At 41.5% G+C, this 11,803-nt stretch overlaps 1 protein-coding gene across 1 annotated transcript in view; it reads right to left on the minus strand.

The window, feature by feature from the left end:
- LOC102818476 (general transcription factor II-I repeat domain-containing protein 2-like) overlaps nt 1–11,803 on the minus strand; it is an 80,760-nt gene that overhangs the window by 40,235 nt on the left and 28,722 nt on the right. Inside the window, exons 3-5 of the mRNA XM_006859843.1 lie at nt 1,349–1,468; nt 719–902; nt 385–413 (exon numbers count right to left, since the gene is read on the minus strand). Of these exons, the coding sequence (XP_006859905.1) occupies nt 385–413; nt 719–902; nt 1,349–1,468 (333 nt within the window). The remainder of the gene's footprint in view (nt 1–384; nt 414–718; nt 903–1,348; nt 1,469–11,803) is intronic.

The following is an 11,803-nucleotide window of genomic DNA, read 5'->3' on the forward strand; positions in this document are numbered from 1 at the left end:
CCCCCCGGGGACTCTGGTTCTTCCTCCCACCATCCTGATTGCTCCACAGAAGCAGAGGAATGGGCTCACAGCCCACGCCCCTGGTCACAAAGTGACTTCACCCACGTTTTCCTGTTGATGCTGAGGTGAGCCTCACCGCCCTAACTGGGGGACACAGAGCATCTGAACTGGATGGACGAAGTAGGAGGAGGTCTGTCGCTGTTATGCATGCCCCATAAATGTCACGACCCCCACCCTGGAGCATCAAGGATTGGTTCCTCAATGGGGAGGGAGAAAGCAAAGAACACAAAAAGCTTTAGAATGCACCAAAGCATTTGTTTTAATGAAGGAAAATGGAAACAGTTAAGCAGTTCAGGGCAGACGGCATATGGAAATCTCACTCACCTGGCTGATCTACTGGGTCCTGGAAATGCCTGTAAAAAAAGCAGGAAGGTCACCCAACAGGAAGACTGGACAGGGGAGCACAGGTGCCCTCACCTGTCAAAAGCTCGCTTCACGCCATTTTGCTTTTACAAAAGATCTACGTTATGAGGGGAAGTCAAAAAGTATTGCTACTGGGGGTTCTTGTTCTTACAAAGTATGGGTTTATTCCAAACAAACAGAACCTGTTTAAACATGTCTCTGCAATGAGTGGATGACTGCAGACATGTTCTCTCACTAACAGACGTGTTTCAGTTAGTCTTTACATGAACTGTTACGAGGGGACAGACCATGCCACCTGCTTATGATGAAAGAAATCCCTGCTTTGTTCTCCAAAATCCATTTCAGGGTTGCAAGATCATAGTTCTGAGGGTGTTTAAAGGCCACTCCTTCAGGAAGCCCCTGCACGACCACAGCCGACTGGTCTTTCAGCATCTTCTCATACGGAACAGGTACCACTGTTGTTGTACCCAAGGCTTTACCTAGAAGGAGGGGCAAAAACATCTTTAAGAGGTATGAGCATCGAACTCTACTGGGCAGCTTCACTGAATGAAATAGCCAAGTATACGTGGTGATTAAACCAACAGTGAGCATCTTCAGTAAGTCCACGGGCCCCTGGGAGCAAGGGATGTATCTGGTCAATAAGACGGTTTGAAGAGTCAGAAGAGATAAACTATCTTCTGGAAGAACATTAATCTGGTAGTTAAGGATTATTCATTTGAGGAGAATGTGGGTTTTTAAATACTGGAAACAGTTCACAAGGGAGCTTCAAGAAGTGTATGGGGAAAAAAAGGAGCTAAAAGAATAATGGAGTTTTCCCACAAACTTTTGGAAGTCCCCTCTGTAAACATACCTTGCTAGAACCATCTTACACCACCCTGCTCCTCAATGAACTGTTTAGAGTACCAATGCCGAAGGTGTACTGTACCGTAACTAAGGCAGAAATAGTTCTCGACTGCTTTTCGGAGGATTTCTGTCTCTTCTGAGTCAGCCTGCAGCCCATTTTCAGGGAATGAAGGTTTCATCTCCTGTAACTCTTCAGCAATGCCTGTGAAGGGACAATTGGCACAAAGTCAAAATCTACCTATCTGTAGTTACAGCTCCTTCACCTACACGTTTTGGTTACTGAAAGGCAAAAAAAAAAAAAAAGGCACATACATGAAACAAGATCTATTAACTAAAAAAAATAAAAAATAAAAAGGTATTTTCAATGACCAGGGTAATATGAGATGGTGGTCATTCCTAGAAAAATCTACTGGTCAAAAAACTACCAAGGACGTGTGGCCAGAGACGGGCAAGGATCACGTGGAACCTCGGCAACCTAAGACAGAGCCATTGCCATGCTGCAATGAGTTTCGATGACGGGTAAGATTGAGGAATTCACACTGACCGCCTAAGACAGGCAGCGTCCCTTAAACAAAAAATAAAGAAGGGGGAATCTGATGCAGACCGTGCAGACCCGGTCAGGAGTTCAAGTCCCCGTGGGCCCAAGCGTTGCTGACCGTCCAAACCATAGGCTCTGAGGATCAGACTTTAGCCACCTAGCAGACATAGCAAAATGTCCCTTTTCTGATTATTCAGTTATGCTGGTTAGTAATTCCATACATGAGCCCTGGATACCCACAGATAAAAGAAAAAACCTTCCATAAAAGCCGAGACTGTAAATTCCAAAAAGGCAAAGTTTCCCCCCCCCAAAAAAAGCTAAAGAGGATATAGAGAAACTCTGTTAACTGATGATATGTGGAGGGGATTATAATCAATGTAATGAAACAAGGTATATGAATGTTTGAATGTGAAACCGATGATGTGCCCTGAAAACTTTCACTCAATCCACAATAAAAACCTTAAAAATAAAAAACTACCAAGAACTCAATACACAGGGAAATAGTAAAAGCTTCATTTTTTTTTTAAATTTTAATTTTTCCTGTTCTTGTTGAGAACATACACAGCAGAACAGATGTCAATTCCACAATTTCTACAGGAATCATTTAACGACACTAATGATATTTTCCAGTTGTTCATTCTCACCCTTCTTTTCCAAATTCTTCTTCCCCCACTAACATCAACCCACTGCCTCTGAGTGAGTTTCTTATCTTACTTTTTGAGTTTCTGTTTAATCCCATAGGTGGTGGTGGTGGTGGTTAGGTGTCACCAAATGGGTTCCGACTCACAGTGGCCCCGAGTACAGCAGAATGAGCAATTTGCCCAGTGTTGTGCCGTCCTGACAATCGGTCCTCTATTTGAGCCCACTCCTGCAGACACCGTGTCAACCTATTTAGTCGAGGGTCTTTCTCTTTTTCGCTGACCCTCCACTTTACTAAATATGGTGTTTTTGTTCTTCCTGATGACATGTCCAAAGTACATTAGACAAAGTCTCACTCTCTTCATTTCTAAGAAGCATTCTGGTTGTACATCTTCCAAAACATATTTGTTCAGTCCATAATATATTTAATATCGTTCCCCAACTCCATAATTCAAAGTAATACCATAACTCAAAGGCATCAATTCTTCTTCGGTCTTCCTTATTTATTGTCCAGCACATGAGACACTTGAAAATACCAGGCCTTAGTCTTCAAGGGATGGTTTTGCTTTTTAATACTTTAAAGAGATCTTTAGCAGCAGATAGTTGTATGCCATTGTGCCGGTTTTAACTCTTAGCGACCCTGTATAGGGTTTCTGAGAGTGGATGGTGGGTCTGAACTGTCGACTTTGTGGTTACCAGTCTAGTGGTTATCCTACCAGGGACGCAGATTAGCCCAATGCAATACATTGTTTGATTTCTTGGCTGTTGTTTCAATGGATGTTGATTGTGGCTTCAAGAAAAATGAAATCCTTGACAACTTCCGTCTTTTATCATGATGTTATTTACTGGTTCCGTTTTTGAGAATTTTTGTTTTTTCTTTTTATGTTGATGTGCAAGCCATACTGAAAACTATAGTCTTTGATCTTCATCAAAAAGTATTTCAAGTTCTCTTCATTTTCAGCAAGCAAGGTTGTGTTCTCAGCATATCCGATTGTTAACGAGCTTTTTTTTTCTCCGATCCTGTTGCTGCTTCCTTTTTCATACAATCTAGTTTCTCAATTACTTACCTAGCATACAAAATGAATAAGTTGAATTTGCATTTAGCAGTCCAAGGCTGATCCTACATTGCCACTCCATTAGACCACATTACTGATTCAAAATGGCTAATCTTTCTCAGTTCCATTTCATATTTGGCAACTTCCCATTTTCCTAGATTTATACTTCCTACTATTTATATTTATATTTATACTTCCTACTATTTATATTTCCATGTTCCAATTATTAATGGATGTTTGTAGCTGTTTCGTCTCATTTTGAGTTATTCCCCATCAGCAAAGGCAGATCCTGAAAGCGTTACACCCACATCCCTAATATCGATACTACTTTGAGGAGGCAGCTCTCCCCTCAGTCATATTTGAGTGTCTTCCAACCTGAGGGGCTCAACTCCTGGACCTATATCACACAATGTTTTGCAACTACTCGTAACATTTTCAGTGGCTAATTTTTCACAAGGGGACCAACTCTTCCTTCTCCCTTTTCTATCTTAGTCTGCTGAAACTCATCTGCCGTAGGTGACCATGCGGATATTTGACACACTGATGGCAACGTTTCTAGCATCACTGCAACACGCAAGCCACCAGTGTGACAAACTGACAGATGAGTGGTGATCCTGCACCAATTCTCCTAGTTCTTAAAAGAGCACAATGGTGGAGAGAGACATTCTTTACTAATTAAGCTACATTATCTGGTGCTGTGAATAAAGTCGCTATGGGTCGGTACCGACTCGATGGCACCTAAGAACAACAACAACAAAACAACAACAACAACAAAATCTAGGATCAGCTCTGGACTGTAAACTGCAAGGTCGGCAGTTCAAACCCTACTCATAGTGACACTGAAGGTTGTATCATCTGCATTTAACAACAGCAATCATTTAGTTTGAAGATGACTTCATTTGGTTTAAGGTTTAGAGTTGATCACAGAGCAGTAGTTTTGGTGGTTTAGGAACTAGTCAAAGTTTAAAAGGAAATTATTGTATATATAGCCTAACAAAAGCTTATCAGTTAAACAATCAGAAAGTAACAATAATTGCAGTGGAAGACCCTTACTATTGAACACACTTAAAATTCCTCCCCCCAGCCCCCACCAACTGCTACTCCAAAACTTTTTAAACGGATTGTATTAATCAGACATCAGACAGTAATTTCAACAGGAAAAGTCAGTTACCGTGAAACCTGTAAGAGGTGAAATTTAACAGGACTGCCTTGTTTTCCAGGTCTCGTGAGTTTTCTGCCTTTGACAGTGTGCAGGCCTACTAATTTTTAAAATTATTTTTATTGTGATTTGGGTGACAGCTTACGGAGCAAGTTGGTTTTCCATTCGACAGTGCAGACATATTGTTGTTTCGTGACATTGACCGCAGTCCCCGTTTCCTCCCTGTGTCTACCGTTTCCCCTCGTCTTTCTTTCCTGTCCTTTCCTGTCTTCTGAACTTTGTTGTTGTTGTTGTTATATGCCGTGGAGTCGGTTCCGACTCATAGTGACCCTGTACAGGGTTTCTGAGGCCTTCTCCCGCAGAACAGCTGGGAGTTTCGAATTGCTGACCTTGCGGTTCACAGCCTGATCCATGCCCTTTTCACCTCACATGGTTGTCCAAAGGGTGCATACCTCCCAGGTGTTACTGTTCACCTTACATGCCTATAATTTGGCTGAAAGTTGAGCCATGGGGTCTTACCATTTTTCCATTAATCTCTATTAGAAACCCGACTTTATAAACACCCAGAGTATATTTATTTTAGATTTTAAAAAAGAAATGAAATTATGGGCTGGAACCGAATTAATGACATTTAACAATAATAGCATCATTGGACAGGGGTAGTGACTAATGTCACCATTCATCTGTCAGTTGGTCCTACTGTGGTGGTTTGCATGTTGGTGTGATTCTGGAAGCTATGCCACCGGTATTTTAAATACCAGTAGGGTCACCCACGGTGGACAGGTTTCAGCTGAGCTTCCAAACTAAATCAGACTAGGAAGAAGAGGTGGAATGCTTCTGAAATCTTAGTCACTGAAAACCTTAAAAACAGCAGTGGAACACTGTCAGATATAGAGCTAGAAGATGAAACATTACAAACAGCACCCGAATACTGTCAAGATATAGTGTGGGGAGATGAGCCCCTCAGGTTGGAAGGCACTTAAAATACAACTGGGGAAGAGCTGCCTCCTCAAGGTAGACTTGGCCATGATGATGCAAATGGAGTAAAGTTTTTGGGAATTCATTTGCTGATGGGCACAACTCAAAATAAGAAAGAGCTGCAAACATATACTAATGATCAGAACATGGAATGTACGAAATATGAATCGACGTAAATTGGCAGTTGTCAAAAATGAAATGGAACGCATAAAAATCGATATCCTAGGCATTAGTGAACTGCAATGGACGGGCACTGGCCATTCTGAATTAGACTATACCAGGAACAACAAATTCAAGAGGAATGGCAGAGCATTCATGGTCAAAAAGAACATTTCAAGATTGATCTTGAAGTATAATGCTGTCTGTGGTGGGATAATATCCATATGCTTATAAGGAAAACCAAGTAGCTTCTTGTAGCAGTGTTTACGAATCGGGCTGCTAATCTCACGGTCAGCAGTTCAAAACTACCAGCTGCTCCGCAGGAGAAAGATGAGGCTTTCTGCTCCCATGAAGATTTACAGCCTCGGAAACCCCATACAGGGTTGCTGTGAGTCAGAACCGACTCCACAGCACATTAACCACCACCACTATAAGGAAAACCAGTTAATATCACTATTATTCAAATTTACATACCAACCACTTTGACTACATCTGTGGGGAGAGACACTGGAGAAGCTCACTATGACTTAGCCAAAAAAAGTCCAGGCTGAAGCTGAAGAAAATTTGTGCTTTATTGACTATGCAAACAAAGGCTTTCAACTGTGTGGATCATGACAAACTATGGATAACATTGTGAAGAATGGGTATTCCAAAACACTTAATTGTGCTCATGAGGAACCTGTACATAAACAGAACAGAATAAGAGGATTCTGAATGGTTTAAAATCAGGAATGGTGTATACCACCAGGGCTGTATTCTTTTATCATACTTATTCAATCTGTATGCTGAGCAAATCATCAGAGAAGTTTGATAATATGAAGAAGAATGTGTAATTGTTGTTAAGTGCCGTCGAGTTGGTTCCGACTCAAAGCGGACCTGCATAGGGTTTTCGAGGAGCAGCTGGCGGATCTAAACAGCCAACCCTGACGTTCAAACCGACCTTGCGGCCCAGTGCATTATCCTGCAGATGCCACACCAGGATTCTGAATGTGGCATTAAGATTGGAAAAAGACTCATTTACAGCATGCAATATGCAGACGATTCAACCTTGCTTGCTGAAAGTGAAGAGGACTTAAAATACTTACTGAAGAAGATCAAAGACTTTAGTCTTCAGTCTGGATTTCACCACAATGTAAAGAAAAAAAAAAAAATCCTCACCACTATTCCAGTAAATAACACCATGATAAATGGAGAAAAGACTGACGTTGTCAAAGACACTATTTTGTTTGGATCCACAATCAACACTCATGGAAGCAACAGTCAAGAAATCAAACAACGTATTGCATTAGGCAAGTATGTTACACAAGACCATGGATGGCCAGAAGAACAAATAAATCTGTGTTGGAAGGATTACAGTCATAATGTTCCTTAGCAGCCAGGATGGCGAGACTCCTCTCATACTTTTGACATATTATTAGGAGGGACCAGTTCCTTGAGAAGGGCAGCATGCTTGGTAAAGTGGAGGGTCAGCAAAAAAGAGGTAGACCCCCAACAAGATGGACTGGCACAGTGGCAGCAGAAATGGGCTCACGTACAACATCAATTATGAGGCTAGTGCAGGATAGGGCAGTGTTTTGTGTTGTGCATATGCTTGTTTTGAGTTGGAACTGATTCGAAAACCTGGATAATGGACAAAACAATGCCTTGATTTTATTTTTTTCATGCTACTGTTGAGTTTATTTTAAAACACTGGTTAAATTACTCCCATCTCCAAGCTTTGCAATTTCATTTACATCCTCCTTAAAGATGATTAATTTCAATATTCTTGAAGTACTACCATTTCTCACCCTTTCCAGTTACCTGTGGTCTCTCAAATGTCCCATCAGTCCTGGTGGTGCTGTGGGTTATGTGTTGGGCTGCTATCTGCAAGGTCAGTGGTTCAAATACACCAGCTGCTCCCTGGTAGAGAGATGAGGCTGTCTGTTTCTATAAAGTTGTCTCAGAAACCCTAAGGAGCAGCAACAGTGGGTATTAGACACTGCCCTATAAAATAGTGCGGGCTCATTAGGGTTTGCATGGTCTTTTGAATCATATCCCTGTATGAGCTCTTTTAATTCTGTGAACCAGTTTTGAACAACATCTTTGTTAATCACATTCGACTCCCCACAGATACAATGCAAGTGATTCCATGGCTTTTTGAAGCTCTGGAGACACCTTTTAGACACTGAGAATCCATCCATGTAGAAAAGTTTCTGAGTGATAGTTTACACGGGAGAACATCTGCTTTATACTCATCCTATCGTATTTCATTTCATTGCAATGACTACAATCCCCTCCATGCATCATCATTCAACAGTATTTGCTTCTATTTTTTTGGGGGGGGGATGTACACTAAAACACTCAGGAATATATAATCACTCAAACACCCAAAGGGCATACATACCCTGCAAGCCTGCTACTCCCCTCCCCGGGCTGCCAGCACACAGCCCCTCTCCCTCCATGAGTCTAGAGTCCCCAGCTGCTCCATCTCTCTACGTCATCATCTCTGCCTCCATCTCTAGTGTCACAGCTTCTCTGGATAGGGTCTCACATTCCGTTCCTGCTCTTCTCCCATTAACTTTTGCTTGTAGGTCCTGAAGTGAGACTATTTTTGACAGAGGCTTAATGATATTGATTTCTGTGTAATTTACATCCCTTTCTTGCTTCACATTTATGTTACTACTTGTTGTTGATGATTTGTTCATTCTTCTGGCAGTTCCAACTCATCACAAGCGACCCTGTATAGATAGGCCTTCCGAGGTTTTACATCTTTGCAGGAGCAGAAAGCCTCACCTTTCTCCTGTAGAGAGGCTGGTGGGCTCGAACTGCCATCTTTGTGGTTTGCAGTCCAGTGCCTACATATGGAGCCAATGTATTGCTCACATATTTTTCAATTATTTTATCCTGTGCTTTCATAATTGAGTAAATCTGTGTTTTGCCACATGTAATTACAGCTTAATACAGCTTCTTTGACAGTCCTTCTGTCTTCAGTTATTATTACTTTGTAAATCTTAAACTTGTCTTTCACAGATAATCAGCTTGCTCGATTGTCTATGACTGTCACTAAGTTGTTTGTTTTTTTAAAAAAGAAATAACTTCTCATAAAAATTAAAAGATTTCTGATCTTCTCAGAAAACGAGTCTCAAACAAAAACTATCAACATCATTATGTGACAAAATTAGCATATTTTGGTAAAATATTTAAGAATAACTAAAAAACCACGTGAGGAGAATGTTTTTGCTTTTGTACACACATTGAAAGTGTCAAGTGAGGAAATGAAATGGTTTGCTATTTTTTTGAGACAAGAAAAGACATTTTGAAGAAAAGAGTTTCAAGGAAACAATGGGGTGGATTTTGGAAATTGTAATAACGTGTACTGAATAACAGATAGCTAGAGTCAAAATGACAAAGCAAAGATAAGGCAAATAAAATCTCTCAGGATAAAGGAAGAAGTTATATTTTAACAAAAATAAAGGAATAGTATTAGTAACTCTTACTTTTCCCCAAACTTTTGGATATTGTGCTTTGCTAGAAAAAAAAATTATAGCTGAAGAAAAAAACAAACAAAAACTGAGAACAAAAAAGGCAAAACTGTACAGAACAGACACACTAGGCGTACAGTACACACGGTAATAGTGAAAAGGAAGTAGACTGTTTATTGAGCCTTCATCTCTGACTCCTGTAGTTCTTGGAACAACTTCCGTCTTTTGCATCTGCACTTCCTCCGATTAGGGCCGCAGTACCAACCACATCTTGCAGATTACGTCTATCAAAGAATATTTATTAGGCTGAAGTCATCATTTTCGAGGAAAATATTTGAATTTTCCTTCTCTGACCTGGGTTCATAGGTTTAATGGTAAGTCACTTTTTTACTGTTCTTCTTCCAAGATAGATGAGTTCATTCTCCTGTCAGTCGATGGTATATCTAATATTTTCCTCCAACACCATAATTCAAAGGTACCAAGCCTTCTAATTTCTTATTTATTGTCCAGCTTTCACAGTATATGAGTGACTGAAAATACCATGGCTTGGGTTAGACAATCCCTTTTAAAGCTTTTATTGTGAATTGAGTGATAGCTTACATGGGAGAACATGGGTTTTGCACTCATTCTATCATAATTCATTTCATTGCAATGATTACAGTCTCCTCCGTGCATTCTTATTCAACAGTATTTGCTTCTATTCCCTCTGGTTTTGTTTTGATGTACACAAAAACACTCAGGAATATATAATCATTTAAACAACCAAAGGGCACATTCTGTAAGCCTGCCTCCTTGTCGCTAACACTCAGCCTTTCTCTTTCCATGAGTCTAGAGTCCTCAGCTGCTCTCTTTCTCCATGTCATCATCCTCTTTGCTTTTTTAACACTTTAAAGAGGTCTTTTGCAGCAGATTTGTCCATTAGGGGTATGGGGTGGCCGAAATTCACTTAGAAGCCTCCTTCTGGGACTTCAGTGAGACCTGCTGAGGAGCCAGCCAGGGTGGCAGTGGAACTGACTGCAAAGCTGCAGGTCCTAGAATGCCACTGAAACTCACTGGTGGCGAGTGCCACTGGGTGTCCCAAATGCCACCAGCACAAGCACGAGAGTCCAACAGAGCCAAGAAAAGAAGCTCCTCCCTCCTCCTGTGTCCCTCCTGAACCCTTTTCTGACAAAAGTCAATACTATGCCTTCTGCTAAAGGAGAAGTGTACAGACAGCCTTGCTCCAACCTCACATAGATGGGAAGCTCTGGAGTGACGAGGATATCTGTGTCAGGCTGAGAAGACGTGAACGGCAATTTCTTGAGCTAGAAAGGCACATACAATGGAGCTGTGTTCTAAGGTTAAATGCAAGGTAAACAGCACGCCTGTAGTTGTCGTTAAGTTCTGTTGATTGGGTTCTAACTCATAGCGACCCTGTGTAGGGTTTCTGAGGAGCACCTGGCGGGTTTGAACTGCCAACCTTGCAGTTAGCAGCCCAGTGCTTATCCTATGGCACCACATCCAGAATTGTGTCTAGGCAAAGTGATACGTGAAAATCCTCAGTCATCCATCGTCAATATTCAATATGCAGTTTCATATCTACAACTCTTCAAAGCAGTTCTGGTTGTTGTTGTTAGGTGCCATAATTGTTGTTGTTGTTGTTAAGTGTCGTCGAGTCAACTGCAATCCATAGCGACCCTGTATAGAGTTTCTAAGGAGGGACTGGTGAGCTTGAACCACCAACCTTGTGGCTCAAACCGACTTTTCAGTCTAGTGCATTTACCCACAGCACCACACCAGGAGTTGGTTCCAATTCACAGCTGCCCTGTCTGCAAAAGAACAAAACACTCTCCAGTCCTACACCATCCTCATAATTGTTATGTTTGAGCTAACTGTTGCAATGGTTGTGTCAATCCACCTCATTGAGGGTCTTCCTCTTTTTCACTGGCCCTCTACTTCACCAAGAATTATGTCCTTCTCCAGGGACTGGTCCTGCCTTATAACACGTCCAAAGTACATGAGATGTACAGTTAAAAGAAAGAAGCAGATAAAAATGGCTTCCTTAAGGCAAAGGGTCGAGTCTCCTCAGGGAAAACCCCTTTCCAAGACTAAGACTCAAGGGGAATACACGAGCAGGCATACGATCTGACTAGTGACCACATTGGTCACCGAAAAGGGGAAGTGAGGGAAAAACAGCAATGAAGCTGAGAACTAAGTCCAACCACGTTCAATACACTCCTGTTAACCCAGGTGGAGACCTGGTTAGCCAGCTGTATGGCAAGAGCTGGGGACTAGAGTGGAGAGTGGTGTGTCCAGCTGATAAGAAGAGAGGGCATATGCACAAGAACACCTACACTTGCAGACAATACCCACTTGACCTGGCTTCATTGGCTGGATTATCAGAGCTCAACTAGAAGAAGAAAGAAGAGGAAAAAAGAGTAATCTGATACAATTTGATGAAGTTGACCTACACCTATGGATGCAGTAGCTCAAAAGAGGAAACAAATCTTTACAGCAAGGATCATTCCCACCCCCTCAGTACACAGAGTAGACAGGGATGGGCAACTTG

The sequence above is a fragment of the Chrysochloris asiatica genome, unplaced genomic scaffold, assembly GCF_000296735.1.
Source record: "Chrysochloris asiatica unplaced genomic scaffold, ChrAsi1.0 scaffold00034, whole genome shotgun sequence".
Classification (NCBI taxonomy): domain Eukaryota; kingdom Metazoa; phylum Chordata; class Mammalia; order Afrosoricida; family Chrysochloridae; genus Chrysochloris; species Chrysochloris asiatica.